General features: G+C 50.6%; 1 protein-coding gene across 4 annotated transcripts in view; it reads left to right on the forward strand.

The window, feature by feature from the left end:
* Positions 1 to 883: 883 nt before the first annotated feature.
* Positions 884 to 16,220, forward strand: part of HIPK2 (homeodomain interacting protein kinase 2) — a 126,605-nt gene continuing 111,268 nt past the window's right edge. For all 4 annotated transcript variants that reach the window (XM_012649772.1, XM_012649773.1, XM_012649774.1 and 1 more), the window contains exon 1: positions 884 to 1,965. In XM_012649772.1, coding sequence (XP_012505226.1) covers positions 884 to 1,965 — 1,082 coding nt within the window. The remainder of the gene's footprint in view (positions 1,966 to 16,220) is intronic.

A 16,220-nucleotide genomic window follows, 5' to 3' on the forward strand; every position in this document is an offset into this window, starting at 1 on the left:
CACATTTTCTATGAATTTTTGTTTCCAGTATCAGCATAATTACAAATCATAGAACTATTACAGAGTCATGGTCTTATAGATTTCTGAGCTTATCTAAATTGCAGATGAGATGTTAGTATGCAATAACAGTGCTTTCTAGAGAAATGTATTGATATATGAATTTAGTAGAAGAGAGTGACTAGAGCCCATGAATTGTGCTACCCAATCCCTTCCAAGGAGGCTGATACAATGTTATAGTTAGTCTATCTAAATGAAAAACAGCAGATTAACTGTTGACCCACTCAACTTAAATGAATTCGTTTAAGATGACTAAGAAGCCAGGCAGTTAGTACGGTTCACCCAGAATCCAGAAGATCACGAGTGGCCCCGTGATGGGGCGTCTGTGGGAATATGAACCTCAAACCAGTGAACCTGACAGGTGTGTTGACAAGGCCGAGCTGGCCACGTGGGCCAACGAGGTACATGGCCGTTACTGGGGCCGCCTGATATGTGATACAGTCTTCAGTTTTAGTAGGATGCAACCCAGTGAGAATTGAGGAAGAATTTATTTCTGCCACAAATAACGTTTATAACAACTGATTAGACTAAGTCCCGATAGTCTAATTCTGTATCTGAGTCTTGACTGTGTTCCCGGCTCTGCTCTGCGAGTCTCCCACCCATCTGACGGTGGCAGGCAGAACACTAGAACCACTTGGTTCCACAAACCGAGTGACCAGGATGTGCTTCTGGGTGGAATAGACTCACTTTTCCAAGCTCGTTCTGAAGTGGGAGGAAAATATTCTGTATGACCCAAGCCACCAATCAGAACTGAAATGGGTCTGTTGAGTTTGTCCCTGCAAAGGTGACTCAAACATCTATTTTTCCTTTTCCCTTTCTTGTAGGTATGGCCTCACATGTGCAAGTTTTCTCCCCTCACACCCTTCAATCAAGTGCCTTCTGTAGTGTGAAGAAACTGAAAGTAGAGCCGAGTTCCAACTGGGACATGACTGGGTACGGCTCCCACAGCAAAGTGTACAGCCAGAGCAAGAACATACCACCGTCTCAGCCAGCCACCACAACCGTCAGCACCTCCTTGCCAATCCCAAACCCAAGCCTACCTTACGAGCAGACCATCATCTTCCCAGGAAGCACTGGGCACATAGTGGTAACATCAGCCAGCAGCACTTCTGTCACCGGGCAGGTCCTCGGCGGACCACACAACCTAATGCGTCGAAGCACTGTGAGCCTTCTTGATACTTACCAAAAATGCGGACTCAAGCGCAAGAGTGAGGAGATTGAGAACACGAGCAGCGTGCAGATCATCGAGGAGCATCCACCCATGATTCAGAATAATGCAAGTGGGGCCACTGTAGCCACTGCCACCACGTCAACTGCCACCTCCAAAAACAGCGGCTCCAACAGTGAAGGTGACTATCAGCTGGTCCAGCATGAAGTGCTGTGCTCCATGACCAACACATATGAGGTTCTAGAGTTCCTGGGCCGAGGGACATTTGGGCAAGTGGTCAAGTGCTGGAAACGGGGCACCAACGAAATTGTGGCCATCAAGATCCTGAAGAACCACCCGTCCTATGCCCGGCAGGGTCAGATCGAAGTTAGCATCCTGGCCCGGCTGAGCACAGAGAGTGCCGACGACTATAACTTTGTCCGGGCCTACGAGTGCTTCCAGCACAAGAACCACACGTGCTTGGTCTTTGAGATGTTGGAGCAGAACCTCTATGACTTTCTGAAGCAGAACAAGTTTAGCCCCTTGCCCCTCAAATACATTCGCCCGGTCCTCCAGCAGGTCGCCACAGCCCTGATGAAACTCAAAAGCCTGGGCCTTATCCATGCTGACCTCAAACCGGAGAACATCATGCTGGTCGACCCATCCAGACAGCCATACAGAGTGAAGGTCATCGACTTCGGTTCAGCCAGTCACGTGTCCAAGGCTGTGTGCTCCACCTACTTGCAGTCCAGATACTACAGGTAAGACCATTTGCACCGAGACGGGAGCTGCCGGACGCCCAGCGGCACTCACCGGGAGTGTGCTGTGTTACTCACTGTGGGCAGGTAAAATTAGATGCCCGCAGCTGCTGCCCTCAAGTGATCTTAATGTATTTGGGAAATTAGGACATGTGCACCTTGCAGTGACAATTAAGAGCCATATAAGAACAGAGCCAAATAAGTTTCATAGTGTAGAAGCTCAGGGTTGGAAGGGCTCCTGGGAGCGGGGAGCAGAGCAGAGCAGAGCCTGAGCAGAGGAGTTCGGTCCTCGTGGGTAGGTAGGGTCCAGACGGGCGGAGGAGAGAGGGACGTGGCATCCACAGTCACACTGGTGGAAATGTGTGAGACTCGTGCAGAGATGGGGAGGACACCCGCCTTGCCAGGACTGAACACGTGAGTAGTGGGAGATGTGATCGAAAGGATGGCTTGGGACCAGGTTGTTAGGTGTCTTAAATACCAGGTAAAGGAACATACCCTTGAACCTGGAGCAAGCCCTGGAAACTTGGAACACAGGGTAGCAGGATGAAAGTGACGTTCTGAGACAATTCCTTGTACATCGGTGTGGAAAAGGGCTGGAGGAAGGGAGAGACTACAGTCTGGGGCCAGTTGGCTTGCTCCAGTGGTGAGACAACTTCCGGCTTTGGGCCACAATGGTGGGGGAATTGTGGTGCCCCAGGTAGGGAAGCATGAGGTACTCATTCATTCACGTGCTCAGTCATTCAACCGAAGTTATTGCACTTCCAGCACGTGCCAGGCAGAGTGCTAGTAGCTACAGGGCTGTAGACAAGGCTTTTGCCATCTGGAGTCTCTAGCAGCGTTCCTGGGGACCCCACTGTGCAGTCGGGGTGGGGAACCGTTGCTCTCACGGGGCTGAGGTGAGAGTGCTGGCTGTGGGGTCAGGAAAATCCAAGGTTGAACCTGATCTCTCTGCTCACTAAGCTGTGTGACCTGGGCCAGTGGCCTTATTTCTCTGTGCCTTCACTTCCTAACCCATAAACTGTAGGAAATCCTCTCATCAGCCCCGTGGCCTGTTGGGGTGATCCGATGCTGGGCCACGGCTCAGGTGCTTCATGCAGTGGCCAGCCCGTGGCAGGTGCATTGGACAGCGTCAATAGAAATGGGAAGCAGGGGTCGGTTTTGTGGAAATAGCGATGGGTCAGGTTTGAGTTAACAAACAGTCCAGCAAAAACGGAAGTTGGCAAGAAACAAAAGTGGAACCACCATGAGAAGACAGAACGCATACACATCTAAGGGGCTGACATGTAGGCTCCCATCCCAAGACTCATTTCTGCCTGGGACCTTCTGCCCTGACGCTCCCATCGTGGATGTGCCTTCTCCACGCTTCTCTCAAGGCCACAGAGAAGAGGCTGGGAAGTGTGCTAGAGCCACGTGGACACAGCCGACCTGTCGCCCACACCTTGGCCGGCTTCCCCTCTGCTTGGCTTCCGTTGGTTGCTGGCCCCAGCCTGGCTGCCCACAGAACTGTCGGAAATCTCCTCACTCTCTCCATGCTTCCCATCCCATCCCTCAGCCTGCCGGCTCATGGCCCCTTCCCTGGCCCTGGGAGAGCCACTCCACACCGGTCCCCAGGTGCCCACTCACCTTCCTCCCTGTCTCCTTTTATCTCCTGTCTCTTCCCCTCACCCCTCCCTTTAGGAAATGTTTCGTGAGTTAGAGCAGCAATTTGCTAGCCCCTTCACCCTGCCCTGCCCCAGCAATTCCTTTCCCTCTGAATTCCGACGTGCGTGCTGCTCCCATCTCAGGAAGAGTCTCCACTGGCCTCTGCTCTGCCACTAGGCTCTGCAAGGGGTGGATGTACTGCTCACTGGCTCCTAAGCCGGGGCAGTCTGCTCTCCGTCCCTCCCTGCTGCTCTAAAGAGGCGCTCTGCTGGCCTGGAGCCAGGTGTTTCTCATCAGAGCCAATGGAGGGAAGAAGTAAGCCCAGGGCTGGAGCCCCCGAAGAGGGTAGATACCCCCCTGTGTGCAGAACAGAAGGACGGGGAGTTGGGCACCAGGTACAGACAGCACCTGCTCTCTGCAGAGAGTGCCCAGGCCTTCTCTGCCAGCTCTAGTGGCGCCATCCCGGGTTAGCAGCCTGCCTGAGGGGTAGCCGGTGCTGTGGCGGGCTCTCCACTCACAACACATGGGAAGCTGCTGTGGTCACTTTGTTTAGGTTTGCAAATGTTGCATGCCAAAGGCTGTGTCTTTCTAGATCTTGGCCTGGATTTAGGGTGAACACCCCTGACTTGGCTATTTGGGCTTTTATTGTTTAGTTAATCTGAATTGCTGTTTAGTCAACAGATACCAGTGTTATTAAAGTTTAGTAAAACGGCAACTTGTAAAAAGACTTTTAAAGACTATATTTAAAAGGCAGTGCATCCTTAGAACAAAACCTGATGAATCAAGTAAGCTGAATTTGGGATTCTTAAGCCCTTTTGTATTCTCACCTTCTTGTGCCCATGCGATACTTCCCGATACTCCCCTAGCCCCGATGGACTCTGCAGTTTTTGCTTTCATGCCTGGTGCTAGGGAGATCGAGGCCACAAAATCGAGGACCCTAGCTCAGGAAGTCTGGGGGCTGTGGTAGAAGTTTGCCAGTGAGAGCTGGGGGCTCCCAGTGGTCCTCTCCAGTGTCTGTGGGTGAGATCGAGCCTTAGATGCCCACAGGGGTGTTGCAGGCTGGCGCGCTCTTCTGTCTTCCACTCCATCAGGCCCGGGCACCCACCACACCCCTCTGAAGGTCCTGGGGGTGTGCCAGTCTGCTCTTTACCCCTTCAGTGACCGTTCCCTAAAATTCTAAGCTAGTTGACCTCTTCCCAGTCTCCATGATCACTTTGGCCTTCGGGTCCTCATGGTCAGCCTCCCTGCGCCCAGCTCTAGTTTCAAGGGCACTGTCAACAGGAAAGGCAGCCTGGCTCTTCTGCCTGAAAGGAGGCTTCATTTCCAAGCTGGTGGCAGTGTGCTGTTTCTCCCAGGCCTCGTCTGAGCCCTGGGGTGGTTTGCCACCGTGTAGGTGAGCACGAGTTTTCAAGGGCAGTCTTTGGCTCCCTGTCTCTGCTGGCCCTAGCTGTGCGGGACAGCCAGCTCCAGGCCACAAGTTATCCAGTTGATTTTCCAGATTGCTTGGCTTCTTATTAGGAGAAAGGGGACAAGAAAAGCTCTTTAATTATCCATTGTTAAGACCCAAGTCCGAGAAGGAAGAAGCTTTCAGCTGCATCTGGAGAGAACGTCTGCATGTTTGAGCTAGGAGAGAGAAGTCACCACTTGCTGACGATCCAGCCTCTGGCAGGGTCTGTTGGTTTGGCCTTTGTCCTGCAGGGCATGTTTTTCCCCAGGGGCTCCCTGTATTTGAGCTGGGCACATTTTCCACTGGGGACATCTCACTTTCAAAGGGGAGAATACTTATATGTCCCTCCGTCATTTTAAATGGGACTGTATTAAGTGTCTCCTCCCACCATCCTGTCTAGAGACATAGAACCAGTGTGATACAAAGAGATATTGCTGTCCTTGGCCTGGGGGACTTGGAAAAGGAGGTGGTGTCCCCAGAGCCAGCTGCTCTCCCAGCTATCAGGCATTTGCCTGGCTGAGGTGGCTGTTGGTATTCTGCGAGGCAAGCTTGATGGTGTGTTTTCAGGGAACAAAGGCTGCTTTTTTAGTTTTTTTGAGTCTGGTGCAGGGGTATCCCCTTCCAACTTGACCTTCCAACTTGAAGGTCAGTTATGTAGTTAACTGTCAGCTGTGCTGGTCCTCAAGCTTTATTGTGCACAGGAGAGCTTGTTAAGAACAGATTTCGGAACAGATTTCTGCTGCGTTCCCAAATCTCCATCCCAAGCCTGCTGCACCAGGATCCCCAGGGGAGCACCCTGGGAGAAAGTCTCCCCCCTAGCACCCCAGAGACTGGCTTCCAGGAACTGGAGGTGAACAGTGCTGGTGGTCTCAGGAACACTCTTTGAGAATCACTGCTCTAGGGGAGAAAGGGATTTCCTTAATGGTGTCACCTTTCAGGTATTCACACCCAAAGGAACTGAGTTGCGGGTAACCCTGTTTACTTATGTTACCTCACCTTGGAAGTCCCTGCCATTTCCTTACTCAATTCCGCATCGCTGCCAGAATTTGTTTTTGTTTTTGGAGCAGGCCATAAATTGGTGCTGGGGTATTTCCACTATTAGCAGTACCAGGAAACTAAAAATAAGACCAAATATTAAACTCTGCTCTCAGGAAAAATACACAAAAAAAGCCATGTCATTCAGGCAAAGAATAATTAGTGATTAAAATATATAGATTTTTTGTTTCTGCTCTAGGGTATTCAAAGTATTCTTGCCTAGACTTTTTTTGAGACACTCAAATGTTTGAATTCATGAAACATTCATTGGGTGCACACTGAGTGTCCTGTGGTAGATACATGCTTAGAGGACGGAAGGTAAGGCGTTATCTCTAATCTGGAGGAGGTCACCATCTCTTCCAGATGGAAGACACAAACCAACTGCTTAGAGTGTAATTCTGATGTTTTGATACTGTGAATGTGTGGTCATTCAACAGGTATTTATTGTAAATCTCCTATGCGCCAAATTCTAGAGAAACAATCATGACCAAAACCAGTTCAAGAAATTCAAAGTCAATGAAAGATTTTGCAAGGTGGGTTAATAGGGTTTGTAGAATAAGAGCTATAGTGAAGGAATCTTGAGGTAGGTCTTAATGTGTGGTGGTGGGGTCCTGGGGCTGGAGTCAACGAAGATTGGAACAAATAAAGGAAGATGGGAGAAATGATAGTGACACCTAGACAGAGTCAAAGGCCTGTGTTGGAAAATAATGGTTAGGTGAGTGAGGTCTGGTTATGGAGAGTTTTGAATACAGGCTTGAGGGGCTTGTATTTAGTCACAGTGCCAGTGTTGGGAGCCATCGTAAATGCTTCAACAAAGAAGTAATTTAATGAAATTAATGATGGTATAAAGCAATTGGAATGGGGGAAAAAAGTGGTAGGAAGAGCCAGAGGCTAGGAGACAATCGTAGTTATTCAGGAATAAAGGGAAGAGGCCCTAGATTGTAATGGGGGATCCCCCCACCCCCATGGTATGAATGTGGACACTTAGTGCATTTAACTTTTCTGATATTTTGATTGCAGAATTGACTTGGAGGGAATTGGATTTTGTTTGTTTGTTTTGCTTTCTTTTGTCTAATAACTTTGTGCTCTCTAAGGCACAGTTCTGAAGCTCTGGTCTCTTAGGACCTGGTTTCAAATCCCACCACTGCTGTAAAGTACTAATCTCTGGACAGGGAAATGAGAGACCCAGCTCCAGTCCTGGCCCTGCCCACAGCTGGCTGTGTTCACTGAGTCACATTCATCAGAACGTCCGCCATGAGCTGTCCACACTCCTCCCTCTGGATGCCATTATGACCCCAGGGCCATGTTACGAGAGGGTTGGCCAGAGGTGGTTCAGGCTGTGCCAGGGAGCAGGCTTCTCTCCTCTGGGCTGACCTTGGCCTCATTAGCCCAAACTGGGAACCCTCCTTGATCTTCCCATCAACAGAGAACAGGGCATGTTCCAAAATGTCATACTCTGGGCTGCAAATAGAAGTCACTGTAAAAAAGGGGCATAGCTTTATAAAGCCATAAATATAAGTCATTTCAAAAATTGCATGGCTCGTGCAGATTGTAGCATATAAAATGTGACTGACTAGAAGTGAGGTTTGATTGAAAAGAGGAGCTCTGAAAGCAACTGCCTTGCAGGCATGAACTTTTAAAATTAATTTATCTTTCATTACTAATAGAAACAACAGGAGAAGGTTCTAGTTCACACTTGAAGATACTAAGTGAAATATTCAACCCACTGACAATCTCATTTGCCCAGGGAGACCGTTATAAATACATATGTGAAAGCTTTTAGGGTTGCAGCTTCTTTTCTGAAGAGAAGTAATCAATAAGTTATCTGGGCTCTTAGGTTATCTCCAGTTTTCCCTTACTCGTCTCTGGGACCTTCAGCTGTGTGATGAAATACTTTGAAATTAAAGTTTTCTTTTAATAATTATTAATAAGTAGGAAATAATCAAAGTGGGATGCTCTATGTGTACTTGAGTAAATCTCTGCCCAGGTGCTGCCATTCCCCCCTACACACACACACACACACACACACACACACACACAGACTCGGGTAACACAATTCTTTTCCATTTATTTTTTATTTGTATATATTCATGGGGTACAACTGCAATTTTGCTACACTGATATATTGCATGGAGGTGAAGTCAGGGCCTTCGGTGCCACATCCCTGCAGCAACACACATGTACCCCCTAAGCAATCTCCTATCACCCACCCCTCCGAGTCTCCACTGTCCGTCGTTCCACACTGTGCTTCCATGGGCACACGTTATTTAGCTTCCACTTGTGAGTGAGAATGTGCGGTGTTTGTCTTCTGTGTCTGAATTATTTCACTTAAGATAACGGCCTCCACTTCCGTCCATGTTGCTGCAAAAGACAAGATTTCATTTTTTATGGCTGAATAGTATCCTGTTGTGTACATATACCACATTTCCATTAGCCAGTCCTCTGCTGATGGACACTTGTATGGGTTCCTTATCTTTGCTATTGTGAACGGTGCTGCGATAAACACATGAGTGCATGCATCTTTTTAATGTATTGCTTTCTTTTCCTTTGGGTAGATACCCAGTAGTGGGATTGCTGGTCATAGGGTAGTTCTATTTTTAGCTCTTCGAGAAATCCCCATACCATTTTCCATAGAGTTTGCACTAATTTACATTCCTACCAACGGTGTATTAAATTTCCCCTGTCTCTGAATCCTAGGTAACACAGTTTAAGCCCGTACGTGACATGCAGACATGGGTGTGCTGTGAGGACCTTGGTGACAGAGAAGCTGACACTTGACCCTCCATACACAGATAACCACCATGTGGAGGGGGACACACAGACACATGCAGTAAGCATGCATGTACATGCAAGGACACACATGCACATTCAAAGACATTAAACTATATTAAACACACTCCTCAGATCACGTGAGCCTACCTGAGCGTCCCCAGAGACTGAGGGCCCAGGTGCAGAAGCTGTGTTCATGCCCTGGAAACTTGGCCCAGTTTTCTGCCTTGCTGTGGAGCTGCCAGCTACATGTCCGCAGCCTGAGGACGGTCAGGCTGGAACTACTCTTGGGCTCGAAGTAAAGACAGTAGTTTTCAAAGTGGGGTCCAAGGACTGTCCCACCCCAGAGTCTCCCTGGGTGCTTGTTAAAAATGGAGATTCCTGGGCCGCAAAACAAACCAAATGAACAGATTCTGGGGATGGAGCCAGGCAACATGCACTTGGACAAGCTCTGCAGCAAATTATTTTTTTTAAATCACTTTATTGAGGTATGATGGACCTACAAAAAGCTGTACATGTTTAATGTCTACGACTTGATGAGTTTGGGGGTAAGCGTACACTCTTGAAACCACCACAATCTACGCCATAAACTGTCACCTCCAAAAGTTTCTTCCCTCTTAATTATTATTATTATTATTATTTTATCCTTTGAGAACTATTGCTTTTGATGGCTTGGGCTCCAGTCTCAGCCCATAGTTGTGCACCGTGTACCCTGTCGAGTTTGGAGGATGAGGCCACCAATGACAGCACCTTTGTCCTGGCAGCCCCTCTGTGGGGGCCATTTGCTAGATTACTTGTGGTCAGACCCTTATGCCCCAGCGGCGGCAAGAGCAGAGATCCAGAAAGAGGAGAGGTTTTGCGGGTTGGTGAGCTGGCAAGGAGTGGGCGGTTAGGAGGAGTGAGAAAGCAGGAAACAGCGGAGGAGACGTGAATGTATGTCACTTTTTGGGTGATTTATAGTAGATAGAGCACTTATTGCTAAAGAGCTACTGAACTCTCCCTGTAGCCACAGCTGGGTCTGGAGCTATAATCCTCACTTGTGCATCAAACAGGTAATTTTTTGAATTCTGACGACGTCCATATGCTATGTTTCGTACTGAGATTTCAAGATGCGAGTGGAAGTGCCCTTGGATGTGCAGTGTCTGCCCCCGTCCGTGATGGAGCCGTCCCACCATCCTGGCCCACCCTGCTCTCCATTGCGTGAACACCTCTCATCACACTGAGAAGGCAGAGTGTGTGTCACCACCTTGAGTCGCTTTGCCTGTTGGAAGTCCTAGGTGCCGCCCCATGGCAGGAGGTCCCTGTGTCACAGCCAGTGCAGACAGGGTGCCCTCCCTCTCCCTTGCCAGGCTCCCAACCACAGCCTTGCTAAGCCAACTCAGGAGCCGCCTTTCTCCTCTCTGCCCCCACAGGCTGCTGGCTCCTGCAGGGTCTTAATAAGGGTGACCGAGGCAAGCCCCAGGGCTCCTGGGGCTGGGGGCCTCCTGGGCAGAGGTTGAGATGGTGATGTTATGAAAGCAGTCATCTTACTTTGGACTTCTCCAAAAGCAAGGGCTTGGGTGCAGGTGGGCTACATGGGAGATGATCTCAGGAAGCAGGAATAAGGGAAGAGGAAGAATGAGACCAAGAGGAGTGAGCGCCGCCTCGGGCTGCTGTGGGCAGCGGGACTCCATCCGCCTCTGGGGGGCCTGCCAGGCCTCCCAGGACCATGCTGGGGAGGGCAGGAGGCTGGGGCTCTGGTCCCCGTGGTTGAGGGCTGTCCTTGAGGGCATTGCCTCCCCTGTGCCTTTGTTTGGGCTGAACTTGTGCCAGGACTGAGTGGGCTTGAGCAGGGTCGGAGGCAGCTCTGAAGCAGAAAAGCAAAGTGATGCCCCGTGCACAGACCTGGGCCCACAGTGCAGCTGAATCAGGGCTGTGTGACCAACAGCAGGGTGCCTGGGGCGTCACTCTTTGTCCTCTCCAGCAATCACATGTGTGGCATTTATAAATGGGAAGGGAATAACAGGAAAATGCCTTTTTAGGCAAATATAAGAACTGTAAGCTAAGAATTCAGAGTAGAGCTCTAAACTTTGTTTTGGGGGGAGTTGGGATCTGAAGCTGGACATGACTCTTGCCTCCACGCCACCCTCCCGTGTGAGCTGGCCACCCACCAGCTAGAGGTGGGGTCAGGTCGGGCTCTGAGATAGAACACCCGAGAGAGGAGGGGCCTGCGTGCCGGAAACACAAGGTTGTCGCAGCACGGTGGAGGCAGGTGGCGGTCAGTTACTCTTCTTGCCTCATGCCTTTTGCCTTTTGCCTCGTCTTAATAGATGTTGCACACACCGTTCCCCAAGGCTCATCTGTGGGATGAATGAATGACTAACTGACCAAATGAATGATATCAGTGGCCTCACGCTTTACCACTCAGCTCACGCCATCACACCCAGAGGCTCTCGCGTGCCCGGTTTCTTGTCTCCTCTCGCAGGCACGGTCACTGCTGGCTACGTATCGGGCTCACAGCATCCGGTGGCTCTGAGCCCTGGCTCAGCGGGGGCCCCACCATCAGCCTCTTGCGAATCACACACCTCTCACCAAAAATGTTTATTCCCATTTTGTCTTTCCACCTGTAAGATTTAAATTTAAAGCTTGAAGACAGCTGACTCAGCTTCTAATAGATCAGTTCCCTGAAATCGGCCAACATCTGTCTTGTCCCATTATACCTTTCAGAGAATTAGAAATGACTTCCCCGGCGCAAAGCAGGGACCGAACACAGCAAGACCTGACTGTATAACCTTGAGGATATAAAGACGGTGTCATCCTCTGGGCTGAGTAACCTCTAATCTGCTTTTCTGGTTTTCGAGGCTTTGCGGACATGCTGGTCATATTCCTGTACCTTTGTCTTCGTACGTATGAGCCGGATGAACAAAGCTTTCCTGGAGAGAATAGGCTAATCATAAGCGCTCGGTACGTGCCTGGCACATAGTCAGCACTCAGTGTTAGCTGCTGTTTTTGTGCCTACTACTGCTGTCATCATTGTCGTTATTTTTATCATCATGACTACACTGTGGCAGACAGACCTGGGTTTGAATCCTGGATCTGCTACTTGATAGCTGTGTGACTCTAAGCAAGTTCCCAAGCCTCTCTGAGGCTCATTGTTCTTTTCTCTTAAGAGGGAAAACCACGAGCAGTTGGTGAGGTCGTCACAAGGACTGAGTGTGATAGCCACACACATGTGATGGGCCCGCACCACGCCTGGCACGTAGCAGCCGTGCCATCAATAACTGTCACACTCTCCCCTGCTCCCTGCCCAGGGTACACGCGTGCATTACAGCATGTATTTTTTCTGGCCTGGTATCATCATCCACCGTCTGTAAGCCCAACATCCCCACTATTCCCAGGCTCCTTGGAGCTGTGCCTCCTTCCTCTTCCGGTGATGTGTCTGATGGGACATATCACTCCACAGGTGCTGCAGGAACAAGTGCCTGGGTGTTGGCGGTGAAGGTGGTAGGTCTCCTCTGGTGTCAGGAAGGGGCAATGCCCAGTGCACCAACAGAGGGGTAGCACCTGGGGGAGGAGCGAAGTCTCTTCCTGAGTCGGGAGGAAGGGGGACAGACTTGGACGGTGTGGTAAGGAGGCAGGTGCACCGTTCTTGACTCGCTGCTGCTGCTGCGGGTGTCCCTGAAGTGACGCTGGAGTCCTGTGGCCTGCAGCCTGGGCACAGGGGCCTCGGGAGCATGGGGCAGTGGGTGCCAGGATGCCTCGGGCAGTGAGACTCGGACACCTGCCAGTACTTCCTGCACCCACGCCCATCACCACTGACGTCATAAGGGTCAAAGGGCCAGGACTGGAGTTGTGCCACAGACCCTGTTCAGAGGCTCCCCTGAGGGCACCGTCTGTGTGTTTGGGTGGGGGCGGGGTGCCTGTGTTGGGTGTGTGTTGGTGTATGTGTGTGTTTGTGTGGAGTATGTGTGTTTGAGAGGTGTGTATGTTGGGTGTAATGTCGGTGTGTGGGGTGTGTGGTATATGTGTGATCTGTATGTGTGTCTCAGTGTGTGTGGTCTATGTGTGTTGGCGTGTGTATATGGGGTGTCTGGGGTGTGTTGGTGTGTGTTGGTGTATGTGTTGGGTGTGGTGTGTGTGTTGGCTTGTGTGGTGTGTGTGGTCTGTGCGTGTGTTGGCGTGTGTATGGGGAATGTGTAGCAGGTAGACTGGCCCATGGTGTTCCTGCAGTCGGAGCCCCTTCCTAGTCCTAATTCTCATGACTGGGGAATCGTCATCTCCTGCTGCAGCCTCGTGTACGTAGATGTTGGCCATAAAATAAAAGTTATTTGGCAGAACACGACGAACAAACTGTTGGTGCCACTTCTTTGTCATCCTCTGACCTCCAGTAAAGGCTTTCTAGTCCTCTTCTTTTTGTAAATTCGAACTTATATTTGCAAATAAAAATGCACTAAGTGTGAACCCCCAGAATATAAACAGATCTGGCACCAAGAGAGTCAGATGATGGTCTCACTTGTGAAAGTCAAACGTTCACCCTGGGCAGCAGCAGAGAGGTTTTAGGGTGATGGAACTGTTCTGTGTCCTAAATGTGGTGGTGTTGACACAAATCTATACCTGGGCTAAAACTCACAGACTTTTACATTAAAAAAAATAAAATTCAACTTTAAAATATTTTTAAAATAAGAAATTTAAATCTATTTACCCCTAAAGGCCTCTAAGGAAATTGTTGATAATGTTAAACCCTTAAGCCTTACTGTGCCTAATTTTCCTTCCTGTTTTTGTTTTGTTGTGTTGTGTTTGGGTAAAAGAGATATCTTTGTTCATCCTGTCACAGGATGGCCAGGAGGGTAACAGTCATTTCTGGAAACGGCCGGACGGGGGAACCTATGAAAACAGCTCTGGGGAATAAACAGCTGCTGGTGACAGAAGCATTGATACCATGCGGTTTCTTTATTTTATGTGCTGTTTCGTGTCTAGTTCGTGGACTTGTCCTCCAAAAGTTAAGGACAGTGACCACCAGAGACAGAAGTGACAAACTGTTACTGCTGGCGTGCCAGGACTCTGGAAGTCCAGAAAGAAGATTAAGTATTAGTGGAATTTGTTCTTCCAGCCTCACCCGCCCAGGGCTCCTCCCCTTGGTTCTTACATTGTCACGGTCATGGCTGGCACACCCACGTGTGACACAGTATGGTTTTCCCTACGGTAGTTTTCCCTGTGGCAAGCCTCTCACCTGAGGGAATGTTCATCCTTCCTACAGAGAAGTAGCTGGTTTTGCAGGAAAGGTCTTTTGTCCCCCCCATCCCCCTGGAGAGACAACACCTGCTTGCCATCTCGGGTGTAATGGGTTACCTTGTGGTCGTTCTAAGTGCTGGGCCTCGGAGAGGGGCCGTGCCCTGGAGTGATCCCAGCAGCTCAACCTGGGCTACAGCCCCCAGTGACTGGGCTGCGGCCCAAGGCCACATGCCAGCCCGGAGCCAGGTTCCTTCCTTCCTTCCCCACAGACAGGGGCTTTCACTTGTTTTTTGGAAGAAGTAAGAGGGTCGACAGCATGTAAATGTCCTCCCACGGTGTCTTCTGTGGCTCGGAGGAGCCAGTTCAAGATGTGGGTTTTCAGGGACCGTGAGTCTGCAGGGCTGAGCTCAGGGCTACCCACCCTGTTGCCACCCCGCCCCGCCCCGGCCCCTCGGGCTGCGCTGCAGTGTCCTTCTTTGCTCTCAGACTTTCCCTTTCCTTTCCCAGAAGCCATGGCCTAAAGCTTGTTCCTTGAGTCTCTGCTGGGTCCTCTGTTCCCTACTCTAGCTCCCACATCCGGATCCTGACCTGGGATTGGAAATTCTGGGATTCCAAGTCCTGTCGGGTGGCCCCAGCCTGCCCCTCTGCCACCTCTCCGCACGCGGCGTCTGCACCAGCCCGACTTGCTCACCAGCCGTCCCAGCCCGCGTGGCACCCTCGGCTCAGGACGCCTTCCCTGTCCTCCCGCCCCCGCTCCCACCCCACCCCCAGCCTCCAAATCCAGCCCCAGCTCACTCTGTGGGAAACTCAAGTGCCAAATTCACCACAACCAGACGAGATGCATCCCGCCTCTAAATATTTGGCATTGAAGGAATCTGTCTCGTCAGTCATTCATTCAACCATTTGATCAGCAAAGAAATTACACACTTCTTGGGGCCAGGGTCTGGCTCTCAGACCCTGTGAGAGAACCAAGGCCGATGTTATCAACCTCGTTCAGTGAGCGTAAATGACCTGCCGCCCTCAGCGTGTCTAGGGAAGTGGGACGGAGCCTGGGGTCTCGGCGTCCCGCCAGCTGTGTGACTCGGGATAATAAGCCTCTCCCCCTCTGACAAGGCATTTCCGCAGGCCACTGGGTAAGAGAGGCGACATCCAGGTGAGGGCTTTGGGAACCGTGAACATCTTTGTCAAGTTCGAAGCATCGTGTTCAGCTTCACAGCCTCTCCGCGTCTTGCACGTGGCCGAGACTATAGAGCGTTACTCTGTCTGACCGTGACCTCCCTACGCCTGGCTTCTCCTTTTTCTTCTCCCCCGCTACCTGTTGGTGTTCCCAAAGTTCTCGGACTAATCCAGGTGGACACCTCAGCCATAGGTGGGAGATCCCCGGACACAGCCAGAGGTAGCCCCTGGGGACACAGCGAGAAGCCTCGGCCCTCAGCGTGTCGCCGGCTGAGCGCTTCACCTTCGTAAGTCAGGGCTGCCCCCGCAGGAAACATGTTCGTGCATCTCTCAATTTGAGGCCGAGCAGATCCAAATTAGGATGGTGCCGGTGCTGGCTGCAACAGTGAGATTGAGGATAGATATTCTCTGAGAAATGTGCCATTTTTAATTTTTCCAGCTTTTCCTGTTTCCATTCCACGCCACGGTCCGTATAGAAAGGCCTGTCTCTTCCTTCACCTCATCGCTCGGCTTTGTGAGGTTCATTCAGCGGGTGGCCTTGCACACCTACTGTGTACACACCTATTGTGTACATGCCTACTGTGTGCACGCCTAGTATGTGCACGGCTCTGCAGACACTGAGGGGACATGAAGAGAGAGAAGGGTGTCCTGGGTTTGGGGGATGTTCCTCCATCTTCCCTGGAGAGAGAACGACTCCCGGGCACACCCCGTTTGGGCGAGAGCCTCAGGAGGGTGAAGGCCCCAGAGAAAGGAGCCGATGCCCCCGTGGAACCCAGAGGGGGATTCTGTCATGGTCTCATGAGAGAGATGAACTGAGGAGAAAAAAGGTCACTTAAAGGCTGACTGCAGTGGGAGGGTTAACTGTAAACATGCAGATTTCCAGAAAATAAAGTGCATGTGTACACACAGGAAATACCCATTTAAAAACTCGGTGCATAGCTCTCTCTTTGAACTAAACAGAAGAGTTTGTATGTGACCA

Source organism: Propithecus coquereli, unplaced genomic scaffold (genome assembly GCF_000956105.1).
Source record: "Propithecus coquereli isolate 6110/MARCELLA unplaced genomic scaffold, Pcoq_1.0 Scaffold302, whole genome shotgun sequence".
Classification (NCBI taxonomy): domain Eukaryota; kingdom Metazoa; phylum Chordata; class Mammalia; order Primates; family Indriidae; genus Propithecus; species Propithecus coquereli.